Consider the following 23,563-nt stretch of genomic DNA (forward strand, 5'->3'; position numbering starts at 1 on the left):
CTGAAATCCACAGACGTGGAGAGGGCAGTTGCATCTCAAAGGCTGAATGGTCACTCTGCAGGTTTCATAGGTTAAATAAAGACCGAGGTTTATCTCTGATGCTCTGTTCCAAAGTAACCACTGTAAACCACCTCTTTAAGTCTTACAACAGCTTTATTTTGACATATTTGTCATTTTGTATGAATTCAACATCAGACACAGAAATGAATGAAATGAGTTGTCAGTTAGGCCAGTCAGCATCAAAGCTACTGTTACCTCTGTTTAAAATGAAATATGCAGCACTACCTCCTACATCTCTGGCTTCTTAAATCTTCCCCTTTAACATTTTCTTCAGTTTCATATTTACAGACCACAGTTTACTTAAATGTGATCATTTATTCATGTATTTAATTGAGCAAAAATGTCATTATGCACAGTTATTGTTTTATGGTTGGATGTTTGTAATTGTCAGACAAATAAACATTATAAATATGTGTTCAAGTATTTGATTATGTAAGTGCATAATAACCGTGATGTGGAGGATGTTTTTCATGAGCAGCAGGAGGCCTTACAGAGTCATTTAATACTGCTTGACAGAGAGAGAGAGAGAGAGAGAGACATGGAAAGCTATTTCATGGTCCCATTTTGCAAAATATCAGTAAAAAAAAATCACAATTTCACTCAAAATGAAAGCAAACAATATTAATAATGAATTGTTACATTACAATGATTATTGTAATCCAATAACATACATTACATAACATAAAAGTAGTTTTATTTACTTATTTATTTTGCTTGTTTGTTAAGAAATATTTATCTCTTTCTCTGACAATGTTGTTGCCCAGTGCATTGCTTAGATAACCTGTGATCACTCCCATTTCACCCCTTGCCCCTACCACTTAGCCCTTACCCCTCTGTTTTGTGCGTTCTTGACTAGGAGGGTAGGGTGTCCTGATTTTTGTTGAGATAGAGGGGTAGGCCTAAGTGTTGGAGCTAAATGGCCCTTTTTTTTCAGAGACACACTCCAAACAGAACATGAGGCTGTCAAATAGCTGACATTAGCTTAATATCACCAAAGAATTAGTGGTGGGTAATAATAAGTAATTATCAGAGCCCCCCTCTTTGAAGACATATGATTCCCCAGTGTAACTAAAGCCCAGCAGTGACGATGCTGAATTTTATCCCCTTTTCTGCAATCATGGCAGACTGGGAGGGTCGCCTACAGAGCAGCGCTACTAGTCTGTAAATGAAGTAATGTTCTTTTTTATTTGAGGGTCCCATGACTGGCCAGTGGGCTAGACTAAACAGTATTTTCTGCTCACAACAAGGCTGGTCAACAGTGGTCATGAAAAAGATACTCATTTAAAATCCAAGTCCAATAATTCACACTGACGCTATTAAGAAAATCCAGCATGCTCTAATGCATCTGGGTAAAGTGCTTTTCATTTTGTATCATCCAGAATACGGTCAACAGTTTTCTCAGTGCAAAAGATCTCACCTCTGTGCTTTAGACAAATCTCAATATTAATAATTCACAACATTACAGCCGTAAAAGAGCACAAACTAAAAAGATCAAGTGAGCTAATAGTACCTAGATGCCATTTCATTTCTTGTAAAGCTGTAAGTTCGCTCTTCATGTTACAGTTAGCAGCATTCAAGAATGTAAAGATGTGATGAAGTAAATGCAGAATTCGCTTTTAAAGTGGGTTTGGTTCAGTTTGGTTCAGTAAAGATGAGGATAAGAGCAGGTCAGCTTTCACCTCCTCAACAACCAGCGGGAGACGGAGCAAAAAAATAGAGTGCAAGTAGGATGAGATACACTACCACCAGAGCAGTACCTGAGAGAGAGAGAGAGAGAGAGAGAGAGAGGGGGGGGTGAGAATGTGTGTGTAACAGAGAGAGAGAAAGAGTGTGTATAAGGAAGGGAGGGAGAGAGAGTGTGTGTGTGTGTGTGTGTGTGTGTGTGTGTGTGTGAGAGAGAGAGAGAGAGAGAGAGAGAGAGAGAGAGAGAGAGAGAGAGCGAGAGAGAGGGAGGGCAGAGAGAATGAGTGTAAGTGAGAGAAAGTGTGTACAGGAGAGAGAGAGAGAGAGAGAGAGAGAGAGAGTAAGGGAGAGAGAGAAAGGGACAGTATGAGGGAGGGGACAGAGAATGAGCATAAGGGAAGTGAGGGAAAAAGTGTGTGTAACAGAGAATGAGTGTGTAATGCAGAGAGTGTAGGAGAGTGTGTGTAAGGGAGAGAGAGTGAGGGGGGAAGAGTGTGTAAAGGAAAGAGAGTGTAAGAGAGAGTGTGTAATAGAGACAGAGTTTGAGAAACAGAGAGCGTGTAAGGGAGTGTAAGGGAGTGAGAGAGGGTGAGAGGGAGAGAGTGACTGTTGTGATTCTTTCATCTTATTTACCTCTGAAAAACTGAATATGACAATGTGTGTGTATCTTGTTAAGTATCACAATATAATATTTTACTACATCGTCCACCACTAATGAGAATGCATAAGTAATGGAACATATATCAATAGCGTATATTACTGATACAGACAACTGACCAGCCTGCTCTGTCAATATACTCTGACAATCATTAAGGAGAAGCTCAGCGCTCAGACTACTCTGCATGTCCTCCAGTTCAGCCACTCTTACCCTGAAAGTAATCAGACTTTCCATCCATGAAGATGTAGTTGACAACAATGACACTGAAGATGCTGGCCCACAGATGCAGGTCACTGAAGATGAGCACAAAGCCAACATCCTGTTCAAGAGGAGAAACAACACACTCAACTGAACAAGGGTCAGTTATGTCTAAAACACACAACAATGAAATTGCACAAAATATCCTAGTGGGAATATTTCCAAAACTGTTCAGTGGTTGTTGAAATTATATTTTCTTTAACTACTTAAACTCTAAGGCCCTGTGTGTCAATACACACTTCTATTCCTCACTGTCATAATGAGGGAGGAGGGCAACAGAACTTAACACGGGATAAAATGTAACACGGCATTTAATGTAGTTGAAGAGGTTCGAGTAGAATCTGCTCCTGATCACTTTCTTGAAATCCACAGCAATGAAATCTGTAAATTTTGACAACTTTCTAGCCAACATTCCTTGACCATTCACACTGACGACTGTTTCTTCATCATGTTGTCTTTCACTGTAAGTGTTTTTAAATGAATAAACAGTGTGTAAAAGTAAAAACTGTATTATTTTAATCATCCCTCAAGTATTGGTGGTTGTAGCACAATTAATTTTGTTATGCAACTGCAAAAATTGCATATGCAAATTATGCAACAGCAAGAATATTAACACGGACAGGAAAACAAGATATTAGACCAGTATAGTTTTAGCATCTCTACACTGGCTGCCTGTTTCCTTTAAAATTGACCGTGAAATTTTGCTACTAGTTTTTAAATCTTTTAATTATTTAGCACCTTCAGACATTTCTGAGTGCTGGTAGACGATGTTCCAAATTGAGCTTTAAGATCATCGAGTGCTGCTTTCTCCATATTCCATGTGTGAAACTTAAAAAGGGAGGCAGCGTTTTGTTTTTATCCACCAAAGATCTGGAAAACATTACCAATAAATATCCATCTGGCTCCATCTGTCAATGTTCTTAAAAAACAATTAAAAACATATCTCTTTACTTTAGCATTTAACTAGTTTTTTATACTATATATTATACTATATACTGCACTTTTATCTTGTGCTTCTTAATTGTAATTATTAATATATCCCTTTTCTGGTATTTATTATTTGTTTATTATTTTCTTTTTTATTATTTCTTTATTATATTTCTTTTCTCTCTGCTACCTCTGTTGTGTTTACTTTGTATTGTTAGTTGCATTTTTAAAGTATGAAATGAGCTATATAAATAAACATTATTATTATTATTGCTATTAGTTTTAGCTGAATTGTTCATTAACAAATTGCATAATAAATAACAACAGAATACTGGCCATATAAAAGACACTTGTTTTTAAATCCAAACCCAATAACTCACACTGAAGCTTTGAACCTCTGTTAAAACATTAAATAAACAGTTCTGCTTTTCAAAAATTCTATTGGTTAATTTGTCATGGAATGTTCACAAATGGGGTATAAAAAGACAGAAGATAAAAAAAAGACTTTTCTTATTCTCTAATGACAATGATGACTTACAACTTCCAGTGTGAATATTAAATAAATTATATTAGGCGATAATTGATGCAGCGTTAATTAACCATTGTGAATGAATATGGTGCCGCTTAGGCAGCTGTGCTGGACTGGTTGGGGAAGTGACTCACATAAAAGGCGTTAAAAAGGATCAGTATGGGGATCTGAATCATGCACACCTGCACCGCAATACAGCTCCCCACCTCCAAACTGCAACAGAACAACACCAGAGCAGTGAGACAGCTGTCTGAGGGCAAACAACCACACACACTCTATATAGAAGAGTGTGTGGAGAATTAATGGCACATCTAATCTACACACACAGAAACAAAAGCAGAACCAGGATGAAAGGCTGAATTGTGAAAGGAGGAACAAAGAAACCGCATAGAATCGTGTTTCTGAATTATGTTTCTGTTGCACAACTAAATGTGCACTTGGTCTGTATGGCTGAGTTAGAGACCCACCTGAGGCTGATGTTATTCTGCAGAGCAAACTGGATCCCATTAACGATCTCTGGGATTTCGGGGACCATGGCCAGAACGGTCACACCTATGAAATACTGAAAAGATACAAGAATCAAATAAAGATGACAGCAAATAAAAAAAGTGGAATATGTGTGTGTGTCCAAAACACTGTCAAATGCAAAAGTTTGGGCGGCCCCGGACAACCACATTTTGTTGGTTTTTGAAGTGAAAACTTGTTAAAACGTCCTCTACTGCACATTTTAATGCATAATAACTGTTTATGGGGCAGTCATGGGTTGGAGGTTAGGGAACTGGCCCTGTGACCGGAAGGTTGCCAGTTCGATCCCCAGCACCGACAGCGCATGACTGAGGTGTCCTTGAGCAAGACACCTAACCCGTAGTTGCTCCCCGGGCGCCGTGGATAGGGCTGCCCACTGCTCCAGGCAAGTGTGCTCACTAGTGTGTATGTGGTGTTTCACCTCATGGATGGGTTAAATGCGGAGATTAAATTAATTAAAATTAATTTTAAAAATTAATTAATTAATTTAAAAATGTAAAATAATTTTTATTCATTTAATTTATCACACTGGAATACATTAAACGTAATTGTGGCCTGTACAAAACGTATGACACATTAGATTTTATGTTTTTTTTCCCACTATGTTAAACTCTGCATATAATCAGAAACTGTGCATTAAGAAATTAAAATGCAATTAGATGCAAATTAATGGAAAATGCAAATTAAAATGCACTATTTTAAGTTTCTTCGCTGTAGAGGATGTGTTAACTTAGTTTCACTTAGAAAAACATGTGATTTGACCAGGTGTATTCAAACTTTTGCCTATAACTACACATAACAGACGCAATGATGGTTGAGATCAGGCTGCATGCCCTATTCATGTGAGTATGTAGGCATGTGTGATCTGAGTGTGTTACATGCCTGGCTAAGAGTGTGTATGAGTGTAAGACCTGAAATTTATCACATGCATGAACAAACCACAATACTAAACAAACTGACACAGTATGGGAAATGCCAAAAAACAGACAAAAAGTAGTGATTTTGTAAATCTACTTTGATGCATACAACGATAAGATATTAAATGTTTCATCTTACAAACTTCTATATACGCTCATTTTACAATTGGCATCTGCCAGATGTTGAGACAGGGGCAGTTTAAGACTCTCATTAAAAGATTACTTTGGAAAACCACTATCAAAAAACACTTTGGGTCGCTACATCCACAAATGCATGTTAAGGCTGCACTATGCACAGTGGAACCCATACTGTCAACCACAACCAGGAATTCTTTGGGCTCAAGCTTGTCTAAAATGGCCTGATGCACAGTGAAAGTATGCATTATCAACCTTTCAGACTGGTTATGGATGCTGCGTTCTCCAGCCCAAAGAAGAAAAGTACTATCTGGATTGTTACCAGAATAAAGTTCAAAAGCCAGGGTCTCTCATAATATTATAAATGCCAGTGGTGTAGGTTACTTGCACATCTCTGAAGGCACCATTACTGATAAAAGATGATGTCTTTTTTCAGTGACATCCATGCTTTTTTCTAACAGGACAACACCAATCATGGGTTGCAACTGCATGGCTGTGTAAACATATGTGTAGGTGCTGGAATGGCCTGCCCACACTCCAAATCTGTCACCCGTCACTGTTACATAGTGTCTGTAAACTGGTTCTGCGATTACTCCTATAGCCACAGCAACAATAAATACTGAGCACTGTGCATTGCTTTACAGGTTGCATAGGTGGTGTAAGGACAGAGAGTGCATCTCTCATGTTTAGCCTCATGCCCACAAAAGCACCATCTTTGTGCAATGCTCAGAATTTTGCTTGCATTGCATTATGAATTTTAAGCTTACAATTTTTAGAATGCGAGGAAATCAAGTATTGTGTAGCCCGAAGCCTTTGCATACTTGCATGAAGTATGTTTCTGCCTTAAAAGCTGCATGCAGCCAAGTGATGCTGGATGATTCAGTATGGGGAGGATGTGCTTTATGTGTGTGTGTGTGTGTTATGTGCCTGAGAGATGCCGGGATGGTTCAGTATGGGCTGAATGTGCTCTGTGGTCAGGTCAGCGCAGACGGACATCAGCACTGTGGCGATGATCAGGATGAGCAGAGCTCTCCAGCGAGACCAGTGCACCACTGCATCCAGATGACCCGAAGCTACACACAAACACGCACACTTGTACATCAAGTTATTACAACAAAGGGTGTGTAGTGACCGGACTGTTAACCCCTTTAAGTCCTAGGTTTATTACATCCTACATGGACTACAATGCAAATTGGCTAAAATATTCAGTAACACTCTCTTTGAACCCTGCTACATAACATTAACATAACCATGCCATAAATGTGTCATAGAAGATTCCATATGCTTTTGTCATGGCATGTGTTGCAATAATTAACGTCATGGTGGCGAACTACAGTACACTTAGCATGTGATAAGCTGTTATGCCACCTGTCTTAACAATCACTGCTAGTGGTAACATGACAATGTTATACTACTGAACAAAATCTGACAACTCATGACCATGTATGTAATTTTCCACGACATGTTTATGGCACAGTAATGTCACTGTTATGCAGCAGGGTTCAAATAGTGTGTTACTAGTTATGTTTAGGTTATAGAAGTGTATAATAACAGTATGGGTCTGTTGGCAGCTTCTGGTCATTTAAGGCACTTAGCCCTTAAAACACAAGGCCTATTATTCAGTAATCTCTAAAAATATTTGTGTTAACTACAATGAAACTAATATGTCAATGTGAATGAGGAGTTAAAATAAGAGTCCACATGCAGTTTAAGGGGTTAAGATGTAGAAAGGAATCTCACCATGACTATCACCAATGTGGATGTCATAGATGTGCGAGTGGGTCTTCAGAGTGAACAGAAGGCCAATGATGTAGGATGCCGGCAGCAGAACTGACACTGTATACACTAGCGGTCTGAAACATTTGTGAAAATCCACAGACCACAGTGAAGAGAACCACATCACTTCATTCTAGGATGCAATACTAGCAGTGCATTGATGGTACACTATATTGCCAGAAGTATTCGCTTGTCTGCCTTCACACGCATATGTACTTTAGTGACATCTCCTTCTTAATCTATAGGGTTTAATATGATGTCGGCCCACCCTTTGCAGCTATAACAGTTTCAAGTCTTCTGGGAAGGCTTTCCACAAGGTTTAGACTGTGTTTATGGGAATTTTTGCCCGTTCTTCCAGAAGCGCATTTATAAGGTCAGACACTGATGTTGGATGAGAAGGCCTGGCTCACAGTCTCCGCTCTAATTCATCCTAAAGGCATTCTACTGGGTTGAGGTCAGGACTCTGTGCAGGATAGTAAAGTTTTTCGACACCAAACTCGCTCATCCATGTCTTTATGGACCTTGCTTTGTGCACTGGTGCACAGTCATGTTGGAGCAGGAAGGGGTCGTCTTCAAACTGTTCCTACAAAGTTGGGAGCATGAAATTGCCCAAAATCTCTTGGCACTGAAGCATTAAGAGTCCCTTTCACTGGAACTAAGGGGCCGAGCCCAACTTCTGAAAAACAACTCCACACCATAATCCCCCCTCCACCAAACTTTACACTTGGCACAACGCAGTCAGACAAATACCGTTCTCCTGGCAACCACCAAACCCAGACCCAAAACCCAGTGGCCTAACACTTGTTAAAGTACCACTGAGAGTTGACTATGGAATATTTAGTACCAAGAAAATTTCACAGCTGGACATGTTGCACAAGTGGCATCCTATCACAGTACCATGCTGGAATTCACCGAGCTCCTGATAGCGACCCATTCTTTCACAAATGTTTGTAGAAGCAGTCTGCAGGCCTGGGTGCTTGGTTTTATACACCTGTGGCCGTGGAAGTGATTAGAACACCTGAATTCAATGATTTGGATGGGTGAGTCAATACTTTTGGCAATATAGCGTATGTTGGAAGTAGGATGCTTACTTACTCTATATGGCTGTGAAACAGGCTGTAGTTGTTTTCACTCTGAAGAAACACAGAGGAGATTCAGTATGTATAAGATTATCACCAGAATGGTTAAGTACACAATCTGTTCACACAAATTAAATAATATCAATCATGTTTAATGTCACATCACAGTTACACAGGTTCAAAGTTGAAAATCCTTTATATATATATATATATATATATATATATATATATATATATATATATATATTCATATATATGCATTGCAGATTAGACAAGATATGGATAGAAGATGTACAGGATGTCAAACTATATGTGCTGTATAGATTGCTAAATTGAAGTTACAGTAAGACCAGAGTGAATCTGTTTGAGGTGTGGATGTGGTGTGGATTGTCTATGGAGATCATGATGATGATGATTGAGAAATATAGTGACGGGCCCATTAACTAAAACACCAGCACTACTGGCTGTTCAGCAGCCTGATGACACAGATATACATGTCAGGTGACCAGGCCTGGTAACAGTGGCCACTTATTTGGATAAGTGGAAAATAACTATTTTTGGTGGTACTTTTGAGACTCCCTAATACTTAATCACGTAGGGGAGTAAACATAGTGTGCAGCATGTGAATTGAAAGCGTGCAATAAAACAAGTGTAGTTCAACACAGTGGTTGTAGTATCCTCTCATCTTTAATTTGGCCATGAAACTATACTGAACATGAACTTTACTATCCAAGGCCTGATGCCTTGTTCTCTAAAGCCAATCTATCCAAGGCCATTTGAAATGGCCTGTTTCACCTGATTGTATGAGAGCTTAAACATCATTTTCCTCATATGTTTTTCCCTAAAGCTGTTTTGTCTGACTTCCACTTTTGTCGAACAAGCTCATCTATGTTAGGTACAATAAATGTGGTATTACTGAAGGATATCACATTATTCATCATGTTTTCTGTCATGTTCATTTGAGGGAATACTAGCCCGTTCTTATGGTTTGAGTGAAATAAATCAGTAATAAAACGACGAGCAAACAAGTTTTTACCATCAATGTTAAAACAGTAACTCAGTTAACCAACACCAGGCATAAGTCTAGGAACAAAAGAAACAGCACCATGAAAATGGCTTTTTTCCAAAATTTGTTTGGAAAGTATCTTACCAGGTCATAGTGACAGTTTTTGCAGTTGAATGACCCATTGCTGCTGTTGGTCCCAGAAGAGTTTGTGCAGTCTTCACACACTAGATTCCCACAGGCTTTAGAAAACAATGTGGGGGCAAACACACCTGCCACAGAAAAACAATAAGGTCAATCAGATTAGCAGTAAACACACAGTGCTGATAAATAGATGTACATCCGAAGATGGCATAGTGTCGGCGAAGAAGTGCATAAAATGAGAGAGAAAGAGACCAAAAGGAAGTGCAAATGGTAAAGTAAAAGAGAGAGTGTGGGTGCCTGAAAGAGAGAGAGAGAGAGAGAGCACACAGGAGAGAGATAATGAGAGACAAGAGTGCAAGACGCATAATATAAATAATATGATTTGCTCTCAGAACAGTTTAGATTTGTTGTGACATGGTTCAAAGGTGCTGGAAACATTCCTTAGAGATTCTAGTCCATCTGGACATGATTACATCATGTAAATGCTGCAGATTTGTCAGCTGCACATTTATGCTGTGAATCTTCTACCATGTTTTCCCATAGGTGCTCTACCAGGTTCAGATCTGTTGACTGTGGAGGCCATTGAGGAACACTCACATGGAGCCAGATGTAATTTGAGATATTGGAAGAAGCCATAGAAAATGGGTAAATAGTGACCATAAAAGGATGCACATGTTCAGCAACAATACTCAGAATTTTCATAAACAACACTGGTTTTGTCCTCAGCAGCCCAATGTGTGCCAGGAAAACATTCTCCACACCACTACACCAATGCCACCAGCCTGATCTGCTAACACAAGGCAGGCTGAGTTAGAGCTGGGTGACATACCAAAAATATCACATCAAGATACTTCTAGACATTGTCACGACACTTGTTTTGATTGGCTTTGATACAAACTGATATCAAAAACTATGAAACAATGGGCCTCATTCACAAACCGTTCTTAAGAGGATATTTCTTCTTAAAACCCACTCACACAGTTTCTGACATTTACCAATGTTATTATTCTTAGGTAAGAACAGAATTTGCACACACTCAAGCATCAAAGTGCAAACTATTTTGTGGTTTAAGAACATGTCATGAGTCTGAAATAGAATTTTTCTTAGGACCTTCCTTAGGAACATATTTAAGAAAAAACTTAAGAAGATATTGGTGAATGAGGCCCAATGACTTTTATTCTAAAGCTGCGTTCCAAAGCCAAGGCTGCAGCTGAGGTAGGCAGCATTTCTCAGCCATCATAGAAGAGCATTTTAAAGCAAATGATCCTTTGTATGCAGTCTAGAAATGTAGCCTACATTCAGTGTGATTTCAAGGATGCATCAGATGTATCCTACCGAGGACCTGCAGCTTTGGAACACAGCTACTCTTTCACATACTACATTGCGCTAAATCCATTAATTAACATGCAGTCGATCAGTGTGCTTTAAAAACTGATAATATCCAGAAAAGCGTTTTATTGCTTATCACAATAAAATTGATCACAATAATGATTAAATATTGTCACAGGTGACTCCTATTACCACTGTTGTAAAGTTTGCATATCCAAGTTACTGTACTGTTCATGTCAGCACAAACAAGTTTGGCTATTTTCCTCTGCCCTCTCTTATCAACAAGGTGCTCGCAGAACTGCCACAAGCTAAATGGGTTTTCTGTTTGTCGCACAATTCTCTAGAGCCTGAAAATCTCAGGACAGCCACAGTTTCTGAAATACTCAAATACACTGATATGTATAGAGCAAAAGACGGGGGTGGGGGGAGTGAGTACTCACCTCCTATAGATATGAACAGCAGTGAGGAGCTGACCCCTGCTGAGCGACTGTTAAACCTCTGCTCCCTGTGCTTCAGCCCACCAATGATCATACAGATCCCCTGAGAACAAGAGAGTGAAAGAGGCTAAGACAGCACTTTGAGCTTTTATGCTGAATATGGAATAAGTGATAAGCACTACAGAAATACATTTATTTCTCTTTTTTAAATAAAAAAAGATTGAGTTAGTAGAACAGGTTTAAACTGATTACAATTTATTACCTAATTTACTTCACATGAACTGAGCGGTAAACATTATATTATGTGGTAAACTTTACTACAAAGCTTTAAGCAAGTTTACTTATTTTACAACAGAATTGATATTTAACTGGAATTTTTCAGAAGATACATCTGTACACTTAATTTCCAATTTGTTAGTTTACTTGGTGAAAGTAAAGGTAAACTCAACATGTCACGGTTTACAGTGTATGTGGTACTGGTATAATGTCTTTGATCCCTCACTGGAATAAAGAGGATGCATCCAAGCAGTGTGCCCGTCAGCGCTGACTTCACAATCTCCTCTAAGCACTTGCTGTCCTGGCGATGGCCCCTTAACAAGGCTGTGATGTAAAAGGTCAGCTCAGTGATGGAGCCGAATGTGGCGTTGACCACTGCACCGACTGCAAAGTTACTCTGCGCTGATATACTGCAGACACACAAAGACAATTCATTTCAGTTTAGCTCTGCTGTACAAACGTTTACCAACAGAATAGACAAATATTGATCATGCTCATTAAATCTGCTAATAAGTGGAAAATGAGAATTTTAAAGATGACATGACTGAAACTGAAACTCACCCACATAAATATCTATAAACACTTATGCCAGTAGGTGTCATTTTGTCATAAATGTTGCATTTTCCAGCTTTAATGCCGTATGGACATAAACATGTCAGGTAATACTGTTTATTTTCTGACATTAAGTTGTATCATAACACTTTCTGGGTTGAGACAATATAGATTTTGCAGCTCAATGTACATCGCAATGACTTAATGCTGAAAATATGACAGATTGCCAAGTCAGACTGGTTGACTAAAATTTTTCTGTGGCCTTTAGGTAAAATGTTTCATTTTACATTTATAAGATTGAGGTTATGTCATATGATTAGCATTATGTCACTGTGATATACAGTACGCTTCAAAGTCGGTTGTTATAACGCCTTAATTAGTGTCATGCCACAACCCAGTGTCTAAACAAATCGATGTCACCTGATGCAGGTGTTGTGTCAACTTGACATAACAGTTGCCACAAACAGCCTTTATGAATGTTTATGCAAGTTTATTTACATTTATTCAAGTTTCTGTTTATGTATGTTTATGTAAGTAAGCAGCAAGATGAGCTTACACTGTCATTTAATTAGAAAGTTAAAACATTTCTTGCTTCTCCTGTAAAGTCACCTTTCTGAGATGTGGTTTTGTTCTGCCAGTGATAATATATATAATAAATATGGGATATATTATTACATAAAGCTATTTATGTATATAAAATATAACACATATGAGATACGTATATCCACAAAAAAACACCTGTGTATGGTGTGTGGTGGCAGTGGTGGTGTGGGAGGTGTGCTCACCTGGCTATGCCCATACCAATATAGTAGGATAATGGAATGATGGAACCTATCGCTGTGGCAAACTTCACCTCAGAGCTGACAACCTGGTTGCCTTGGTCCACATAGCCAATCACCATTGAAATTACAACTAGAGGGAGGAGATCTAGAAGACAGCAGTTATCTAAGGAAAATAACATGCAAACTGAGAACCACACACTAGATTAACCCTTAGACCAGAGCAGCCCATGCCATTCGAAACAAATTCATTCAAATGTAGCTACCAGTTCTTAACCTCCTATAAACTGGTGAGTGAATGAGCCTATTTACTTTAATCTGCTTTCTAGAAGGATACTGACAGCAAACACATTGATCCCATCGACCGTGTACTTGTAGTAGTAGACATTCAATGCATGGTAGCAGCAGAGGATGGCTTTCCCTTCCTCTTCCTGAGGTTCACACAAAAAGTGATATATATATGGACTATGTGGATTTGTTACACAATGTTAGTATATGATATTATATAAGATTATGGCTTTAGACATAGTGAGGCACAGGAATAAGTAGCATCTCACCCTCCTTCCGGAACTGATGTGAACTTGCTCGGGGGGCATTAGCAGGATAGTCCTCAAAGTTCTGGCACTCATTTTGGCCACAGGGATGGTGAAAACCAGGAGCCAGGAGAGCAGCCCCAGCACACAGTGCGCCACAGCCAGAACGGGGTATCCCAGAAACAGCCACACGTACGTATTCACTCGCTTCTGCAAGAGAAAATAGTACATTCACTCACTAACTGCTGGTGGATGTATTCAGTAGTATTTGTAAGAAAACACACACTTAATCTAGTCTTAACACATTTACTGAATCTATCATTCCAGCTAATTTCACCAGAATGCCTGCACTTCAGAAGAAATTACCTCCCGGTAACCTTCATGATAACAGTTGATAAAATTTCTTGATAATAGTGTATTTATATTGAGTTTTACAAGAAGACGTTTTATTCAAATACATGATTACAGAGGGAGTGACTGTAAAGAGAGTAATCTAAATGGCTTTAAGAGAACAGATCATTTTTAAAGTAAAAATCTAGAGAGAAATAGTGCCTGTTATCACATTACAGTTACTGATTTAATAAGAATTATGTTACTTTTTTGTCTATAAGAGAACAATTACACACAATGCATTTAAAACATACACTTCCTCTGATTATCTATGCCAGGTCTAATCACGTTAATCTGAAACTGCTGGACAAAGATCCTCATGCTGGAGAAAAGCCCCAACAGACCAGACTCAGTTTTCCTTTGAGAACAGCTCTGTTAACTTTACATTTTATTCATAAATATTAGCCAAAAATGATGCTGACTGTGACTTGCTGTTTCTTTCTTAATAAATTTCGTTGTACTTTATATTTTTTATAGACGTGTATGGGTGCTAAAATTGATTTAACTTTACAGTACAGTTTTTGTTGCCAGGAAAGTAATAATTAATAAATAGTGTTAAACATTTACTGTAAATATACAGTGTAGAGTCATGTAAAAGCAAAGTAATATATAGACTCTATTGGATTACTTTACCAAACACTAATTAGTTAAGTAATCCCATTATTGTTTAAACAGACAAATATACATTTCTTTAGGGAGATAAGTCTTTCTCCCATGTTCTTTTTCACACCACTTTACCCAGTAGTGCTGCTCTGCAGCCCTGGACTGCTCCACCACGTTTTCCAGTGGAGTAGGCAGCAGGAGGGGGGAGGTTACCTTCCCTTCATCAGGATTCTCCAAAAGATCATCATTGTGGAGCATTACACTGAAACTAGACAGTGAGCCACTCACCTGAACAAGCAAAGACAAAAGAACTCAGTAAATCACCACACAGACAGATAGGCAGTAGATGCAATAACTGCTTGTTCAAAAGTCCATTTGGCAGCTACAGCACCTGCAATTCATGAGTCAAAAAGCAATAATAAATTCATACCTAATTTCCATAGAGTAACCACACTGTAGATAATATGTAAGCCATTAAAAGCTGACTAGTGTAACTATCAACAGGGCTTGTTAGACTAGTACATCATAGCATTCATTTAAACCCATTCAAATAAAGTATAAACTTGCTAATGCCAGAGGTCAATGTGCAGTATTGAATATAATAAGAGTGGAACCTTTTCTATTGCTTTTCCAAATGGCCACAGAAAATAACAGGACAGTCTGAAGCACAACTGCCCTAAAAAAGAAAAAAGTACACAAGTTAGATTAAAGAATGAAAATCAAAGGTTGAAGGTTTTATGCAGGATGATAACAACAGCAGAACCACACCTTACCATGAGGGACTCCAATAATGGTGATGAACATCAACACACCAATGAGAAGGTACACCAGAGAAATCCACCAACCAAATAAAAACACGTACAGAACATTGCCACAGGTAATTAAAGAGCCTGGTGAAACATGAAAGACAGAGTGTGAGAGAAAGAGAGAGGAAAGTAGAGATTATTATACATAAAATCATCTTATATGTATTTGCACTGATCTGGCAGTTTGGTAGGCAAACCCACCACATTACCCAACTGTTGCTGCACATTTTATTAGCACCCCCTCTATTCCGTTGAGCAACAGAAAGGGACCACCTTAGACCACCAAAGACCAGATACTATTTGGGTGGTGGATGATCTCAGTACAATAGTGAAGTGGCATGATAGTGGCACTGGTATGTCAGACACTGTATTGTTAAGAGTTTTTACATGTCTGTGCCACAGCTGAGCTGAGAAAACTAAATTAGCCAGCCAACAGCGAGGGGTCCTTGTGGTCAGAAACATTATTGATAAATGAGTCTGATCTGTGTTTCGTTGAATAGTGTTGAGTGAGTCTGACCTGTGTTTGGTTTAATGATGCTGACTGAGCCTGACCTGTGTTTGTTTTAATGGTGCTGAGTGAATCTGACCTGTGTTTGGTTTAATGATGCTGACTGAGTCTGATGTGCGTTTGGTTTAATGATGCTGACTGAGTCTGATGTGTGTTTGGTTTAATGATGCTGACTGAGTCTGACGTGCGTTTGGCTTAATGATGCTGACTGAGTCTGATGTGTGTTTGGTTTAATGATGCTGACTGAGTCTGACCCGTGTTTAGTTTAATGGTGCTGAGTGAATCTGACCTGTGTTTGGTCTAATGATGCTGACTGAGCCTGACCTGTGTTTGGTTTAATGATGCTGACTGAGCCTGACCTGTGTTTGGCTTAATGATGCTGACTGAGCCTGACCTGTGTTTGGTCTAATGATGCTGACTGAGTCTGACCTGTGTTTGGTCTAATGATGCTGACTGAGTCTAACCTGTGTTTGTTTTAATGGTGCTGAGTGAATCTGACGTGTGTTTGGTTTAATGATGCTGACTGAGTCTGACGTGTGTTTGGTTTAATGATGCTGACTGAGTCTGACCTGTGTTTGTTTTAATGGTGCTGAGTGAATCTGACCTGTGTTTGGTCTAATGATGCTGACTGAGTCTGACGTGTGTTTGGTTTAATGATGCTGACTGAGTCTGACCTGTGTTTGTTTTAATGGTGCTGAGTGAATCTGACCTGTGTTTGGTCTAATGATGCTGACTGAGTCTGACGTGTGTTTGGTTTAATGATGCTGACTGAGTCTGACCTGTGTTTGTTTTAATGGTGCTGAGTGAATCTGACCTGTGTTTGGTCTAATGATGCTGACTGAGTCTGACGTGTGTTTGGTTTAATGATGCTGACTGAGTCTGACCTGTGTTTGTTTTAATGGTGCTGAGTGAATCTGACCTGTGTTTGGTCTAATGATGCTGACTGAGTCTGACGTGTGTTTGGTTTAATGATGCTGACTGAGTCTGACCTGTGTTTGTTTTAATGGTGCTGAGTGAATCTGACCTGTGTTTGGTTTAATGATGCTGACTGAGTCTGACTTGTGTTTGGTTTAATGATGCTGAGTGAATCTGACCTGTGTTTGGTTTAATGATGCTGACTGAGTCTGACGTGCGTTTGGTTTAATGATGCTGAGTGAGTCTGACTTGTGTTTGGTTTAATGGTGCTGAGTGAATCTGATCTGTTTGGTTTAATGATACTGAGTGAGTCTGACCTGTGTTTGGTTTAATGATGTTGAATGAGTCTGATCTGTTTTAATTAATGATCTTGAGTGCATCTGACCTGTGTTTGGTATGATGGTGAATTAGTCTGATCTGTGTTTGGTTTGATAATGCTGAGAGTTTGGTTTAATGATGTCGAGTGAGCTGATGTGTATTTGGCTTACTGATGTTCTAATGATGTTATGTGAGCTGACCTGTGTTTGGTTTAATGATGTTAAGCTCTGAATAGAGCTCCTTCACAATCTCTGATCTATCCTCGAAGGGTCTCTCGGTCACGTGGCTCTTCCACTTTCTGAATCCAAACTTAACATGAAGGAAACACACAAATTACCATATCAAAAATTAAACATTATTTGATGTTTACACATTCTCACACTCAAAAGTTAAGCGCAATTACATACCTTGTAATTATTGGCAAGTTTCTGTGCCTCCACCTCATTCTCAGCACTTATGGTGGTCTTGCTTGGAACGTCTTCCCACACTCCATCAGCCACATGTGTGCTGTGTCCTACAAAAGGGGCAAATAGAAAAGACATCCTTATAAAAACTACTCAACTCTACAGAAACAACGGTACTAATGAAAATAACAAGAAAGTTGCAGAGATTTCAGCACTGCGCAGGGGCTTCCTTACCTTTTTGTGCATGTCTGGGTGTTAAAGAGCTGCAGGAATGGAGGCTGCAGGGCAAATTTAGGAGACATTCGGGAGTCTCTGAACATGAGGGCTCCATACACACTCGGTCATAACAGGAGCCTGGAAGGTGACCTTTAGCAGCAGCACCACCTCTGACTTCAACATGGTCCCGTGGAGGCTCTGAAGTCAGTAGGCACATCTGAACAACTGATGTTATACTCAATGACATGTCATTGTGTGCCAAGCTCCAAAAACAACGCATGATGTCTATAATGTCTGGGTAACAGTAACTGATGCTAACAGAATAATGTAACCCTCATAATGCATCACTCTGAGTCTAAAAAAATCACTTACACTTTTTTGGTTTCTTGTGATTAGTTTCATGACTGAAGACAGGAAATCAGCAGGGGGGAATTTAAGGAAGCTTGAGGTTTCAGAAGTATTTCAAAACAGAGAACTACACTGGGCGAAATCAAACACTGTTCCCTAACTGCCAAGAAAGTCTAGACAGGCTGAAATCCAGTCAGTGCACAGTAGAAGCAAGATTTTGCTATAATTATAGACAAAACTTGCAGGAGGGGTTCTCGTATTCATCTATAGAAGTAGGGATGAAGGTGTCAAGGATGTTAGAGTGGCTGTTACTAACGCTGTGGCATCGTTTGAGAGATGTCACTTGCAAATCAGGCTCATATTAACATATTTCACTGTATATGGTAAGTACAGTACAGTCCTGCCCTGTCACACAAGCTCTCTTCACACGGATAAGCGATTCTGTTAACAGGCGCTATCACTGATGTGTCGTTTATTTTAAGCAATTAAACGTTTTACCTTGAATATCACTGTTGTCGCTGACTGTCCTTCTCCGAGTGTCTGTGTCTGTGGACATCTCTGCCCCAGTGCCTCGCCAGTTGCACTACAGTAATAATTCTCATGTGATGACAACCTTCTCCGCACGAGCTAAACGCGTACGATGGGGTTTATGGGAAGTGTAGTTTTTACGCGCCCGTGGTACCGGCGAACAGCGCCTAAGCCGGCTGACCAAACGTAGGACCACGTGACTGACGGTGAGAGGAACTAGGGCAGCACGATGTGGACAAAATACATTCTGATTGCAACACGCAGTGCAACGTATTACAGACACTGATGCATGAATAAGAAGCCATTGCAAAAGACCGGGCTGTATTAGTTTCATCAAAATAATGGACTAATATTGTGTTACATGAATACCTTGATTCACTAAAACGCTGAGAGAAATGCTTATGGAAGTGTGATTGGTCAGGGTGCCTACATAAAACAAACCCTCTGTGACTGAGTTTGAGGACTCATTTGCATATTGCAACCTTTCTAGATATCAGCATTCATAACCCCAATCTATATACGTGTCTGTGTATATATATATATATATATATATATATGTATGTGTGTGTGTGTGTGTGTGTATATATATATAATATATATAAATATATATATATATACATAAATTATATATATATATATATATATATATATATATATATATATATACACACACAAATTATATATATATATATATATATATATATATATACACATTATATATATATATATATGATATGATATAGGCACACACATTATATATATATATATATATATATAATGTTATTTTTATATATTAATTCTTATATTTAAGAATTTTATATTTCCAAATTCTCTTTTGGTAAAATATTATTTTGTCTGTTAGGCTCCTCTTGTTTGCCTGTCTGCCTAATTTAATTTTATGATTAGCTACTGTCAAATCATTACATGTACATGCAAGATCCACTCAAAATAAATCATTTATTTCAAATTTCAATACAAATAAATTAAAATAAACCTATGCAACAAGCATTCCAAAAGCAATAAATCAGTCCAAAGCCGATATTAAACCTATGTGATAGTTGTTTTTTCCTCTGAAACCAAGCAGTTTGTCTCTGGTGAGCATCAATCATCAACAGTGGCGATGACACTGTACTTTAAAATGTAATTTCCACGCAATCACAGCAAGTGTGGCAAAGTACTGATAAGTATAATACATACATATTTTCACAATGCTGACACCGACAATGCTATCTGGGATCCAGATTAAAAAAAAAAAAAAAAAACAGCCCCTTTAATGACACACTACACTTAACAGATTCAGGTTACATCCCAAACACTTCTCAGAACATGCAGATCTCATACAGAACTGGAGAGCTGAAACAGCTGAAAAAATGGCACCCTTTACTTCATGCATCTGTTGTCCATTTCTTTTAACGCTTATAAATTTCACAGGCAATGCAAGAATGTCCGCAACCAGAAATTACAGTCATTTCTTCAGACTGAGAAGGTATAGGAAGCACTTTGTGTGAAATTCATCTAGAGTGAAACATTCATTGACTTGGCTATAAAAGGGTTTGGCAGTGAGATCACGAGCCTTAGACAAGGCAAAAGCAAAACTCCCAAGAGGAATTTGCTTGGCAAACACCACTCGCTGTAAAAACAGCCTGACGAATCTTGTTTCCTATTTCTTTTCCCTGTCCCATCTAGTCCCTCTGCTACCTTCCAGGAGGGATACAGGCACAAAGGAGAGAAAGAAATTCATGAAACCTCTCAGATGTAAAGAAAGCATTTTGCTACCCAATGCTAAAGCTACACAATTGTGTTTATCAGAGAAATCTTCCAAAAATTCAATGTTTTTGCACAGACCTATTATTTGTTGTTCACTGTTTGATTGAAAATTTGCTACCCTTCATAACATATCCAATGATAGCATGAAATATTGATTTATGAGAGGCATTCCCCTTGAACACCAGTACAAGGTGTATTTCTAAGTGCACTGGCCAGGCAACAGACTTCATAAGATACAGCGAGGTTGTGGCAGTTAAAGGCAGAGTGAAGCCAGGTTTAGAGGCTAGGTGAGGAGCCGTGCCACCTGAGCTTTAATCTCCTCGTCTGGATGAGATAGTAGCAGGGGGAGCCTGCTGTGGAACTGAGAGGAGCTGTCCAGCAGCACACAATAAAGAGAGTCCTGTTGCCTCCTCAGAGCTTCAGCCACCTGTGCAGACGGCCTCCAGGCCCGCAGGTTCCCCACAAAGAACAGCAGGCGAAGAAGTACATCTGTGCTGGTGCAGCCGTCAAAGAGGAGCACGAGGGAGGCTGGTGCCTTTAAACGCAAAAAGCACAAATGCATTAAACATGTCTCTTTGCTCAGATTAGTATCGGTCCTCAAATCCAGGATTGCTCTTCAATCACATCTCTAGCATCCAAAGTTAATACACACATAAAGGCTTGCAAATGGGAAACTGTAAACACTTTCTGGTGTTATTAAAGTGGAATTCCAGCCAAGATTTCACATCAGACCAATCCAAATGATTTACTTCTTAACCTTCAATTGGTGCACACAGTAACACACTAATACACTTATATATTTAAATGATATTCTATTTGCAAGGTAAAGGTGTATGTCCAATACTACCACCTAAAAATGACCTATAAGAGACAGGCAACAAGAGGAGGTCAGAATACCACAGCCCTGTCAAAACTAAAGTCCTCTTATTACAGAAGGCTAAATCTATTTTTACAGTATTACAGCAACAAGGGTTTAGATCAGAGGCCCACCACAATAAGCAGTTCAAATAAACATATTATATAACAGTTAGGAGTAAAGCCAAAAAAATGAACTTAAGCTAGATTTAGTCAGTAGGGTATTCATTCACACTTCACCTGGGCTTGTACTATGTCATCCATTATGTCTGGATTGGATGATAAATTCACAAGAACCTTCAAAACCTGGATCTGTAGACAAGGATGACAAAATGTGTGACAACAAAAATATCAGATGAAAAATGTAAAAGTGCTGTACCAGATATAAAACGTAGATATTAAACAGACAAACTGGATTCAATAAAGTACCTGTAGGACCTCACTGCTGACTACAAGTAGTGACAAGAGGAGCGTGATGGAGTTCTTCATTAAATGCTGATGGTTATCCGTCACTGTCAAATTAGTCAGCAGCCTCAGTGCCGCCAGCTGAAGGTCCGAGTTCACAGGGGACATCTCGATCAACTGCACCACTGATGGAACGTATATCTAAACAAGAAAAAAAACAGAAATACTATTAATGAGGTACAAAAAAAAAACAACTTTATAATAAAAAATACTACCAAGGCTCTTAAGCGCACCTTTAGCTGCTCTTGATTTCGGATATTCATACTCAGATTATTCAGGGCATTCAGAGTCTGCACTCTAACGTCAGGTGAAGGGTCAGAGAGGAAACCTGCTATGATGTGAAGGCCTCCAAATTCCCGGAGAAGGTCCTAGAAAGAGAAATAGATTTGGTAAATAAACTTGCAGCGATTACGTCAGTAACAAAGATTACAGCGATGTGTAATAAAATACTAAAAGCAAACCGATGATTTTAATAGTTACAAATTGATGTTCAACCACTGTAAGGCAACTCTAATGTAATACTTATCAGGAAAGTTGTGGATATAAGACCTGGTTCACTGTAAAAGCAGCAGCGTTCCCTAAAGTGATGAGGACTTCCCTCCTCTCTGCTGGGCTGGGACTGCTCTGCAGAAGAGAGAGAAGCATGCTGAGGTGCCGGGGCTCCAGACTACCAGGGGATTTTGAGAGAATTTCGCCTTAGTAGAAACAGGAGAGGGAAAGAAAGTGGGTCTGGCATACAAAGCTGAAGTTGGTTTCCTATACACCAGATTTTTGCTCGAATTTCCCCGTTCCACCTTAAATGGTACAGTTACTTTGTATGAATGTAACCGCTGCACCATTAAAGGTGGAACGAGAAAATTCAAAACCAGTGGTCTTTTAGGCAAGGTGAGAGTTTACTATATATCAACAGCTCTCATGCTAACGTACCTATAGTTTAAAATAACACATACGTTAACGTACAGACTTCCCAAGAGTATTACTAACCTAGCTAGCTAGCTAGCATGCTAATACTCTTTGTATTCGAACTGTTAGTAACTTAGTTCAGTGAGCTAACATGACTTAGTTAGCTAAATCATCCGTACCACTTACTTGATGCCATTTCTGTGGTCAGATTCCCACTGTCAGTCTTACTAACAACATTAAAACCAGACACTTTGGCCACAAGGCTCCCCGGTTGTACGGCCATGGCGTTAGCGTTACTTTTTCTCTGGCTCGCTTTGTTGATCTCCGCATCTCCTCCGCGTAACAGTTTGTATAAGCCGTAAGAGGCTCCGGCTCCCGCCAGGATCCCCAACAAAGCCTTCATATTACCCAGCCGTGGTATCAAGCCATCTTCCCCCATTCTGCAATTAACGTAGCATTTCATTAGTAAGCTTTAAATAATAATTTCAGTTAACGACGCCTTTCTCTGTTCAAAGCCCATGACTGACGGCCCTGCATTTGTTTCTAGCAATCAAAGTCTGTGGCCGCAGTCCAATATGCGTCATTGTGCTCTGACTAGACCACTTAGTCTAGTGCGTACAACGGCCCGAGTTGTACTCACTGCTGTCTAAGTGTTCTCAATAGAACACAAGTAGAATACATAGCATAGTGCGCAAGATAACTAGAATGGCAAGCAATAGTTACACGTACTTAAAACGCGTAGTGTAGTGCGTAGAACTTGGCCAAGTGTTCTAGTTAGGAAACATGGACGTGTGTTGGAACACAGCCCGTTTATGCTTCGCACGTCAGTGGCCAAACAAAATGTTTCACTGGATTCTCTTGTTGCCTCGGTCTTGCATAATACAGACATACAGACACATTATACTCATACACCAATTCTATTTTATTCTATTTTATT

The 23,563-nt window shown here is 39.2% G+C and overlaps 2 protein-coding genes across 5 annotated transcripts; both read right to left on the reverse strand.

The window, feature by feature from the left end:
* Positions 1-147: 147 nt before the first annotated feature.
* On the reverse strand, positions 148-18,763 carry cax2 (cation/H+ exchanger protein 2). Of its 4 annotated transcripts, XM_017690360.2 has the most exons (20): positions 18,607-18,763; positions 17,779-17,958; positions 17,548-17,654; positions 17,341-17,449; positions 15,367-15,483; positions 15,208-15,269; positions 14,729-14,881; positions 13,625-13,810; positions 13,405-13,498; positions 13,074-13,215; positions 11,963-12,146; positions 11,464-11,563; positions 9,698-9,822; positions 8,564-8,601; positions 7,433-7,545; positions 6,620-6,765; positions 4,583-4,677; positions 4,250-4,328; positions 2,612-2,720; positions 148-1,817 (listed from the first exon to the last, which is right to left on the reverse strand). In XM_017690360.2, exons 1-20 carry the CDS (start codon positions 18,662-18,664, stop codon positions 1,744-1,746), a joined length of 2,271 nt encoding a protein of 756 aa, XP_017545849.1. In that variant the 5' UTR covers positions 18,665-18,763; the 3' UTR covers positions 148-1,743. The 4 variants fall into 4 exon arrangements, 3 of the variants coding, with proteins under 3 accessions (XP_017545849.1, XP_037396695.1, XP_037396696.1); XM_037540798.1 differs by lacking the exon at positions 4,250-4,328; XR_005130620.1 differs by lacking the exons at positions 148-1,817; positions 6,620-6,765 and having other exon boundaries at positions 2,659-2,720.
* Positions 18,764-19,574: 811 nt separating this feature from the next.
* armc10 (armadillo repeat containing 10) lies at positions 19,575-23,236 on the reverse strand. Its single transcript, XM_017690359.2, has 6 exons — positions 22,813-23,236; positions 22,273-22,418; positions 21,957-22,091; positions 21,688-21,864; positions 21,499-21,570; positions 19,575-20,938 (listed from the first exon to the last, which is right to left on the reverse strand). The coding sequence occupies exons 1-6, from the start codon at positions 23,087-23,089 to the stop codon at positions 20,687-20,689; spliced, it is 1,059 nt and encodes a 352-aa protein (XP_017545848.1). The 5' UTR covers positions 23,090-23,236; the 3' UTR covers positions 19,575-20,686.
* Positions 23,237-23,563: the final 327 nt, after the last annotated feature.

This window comes from Pygocentrus nattereri, chromosome 8 (genome assembly GCF_015220715.1).
Source record: "Pygocentrus nattereri isolate fPygNat1 chromosome 8, fPygNat1.pri, whole genome shotgun sequence".
Classification (NCBI taxonomy): Eukaryota; Metazoa; Chordata; class Actinopteri; order Characiformes; family Serrasalmidae; genus Pygocentrus; species Pygocentrus nattereri.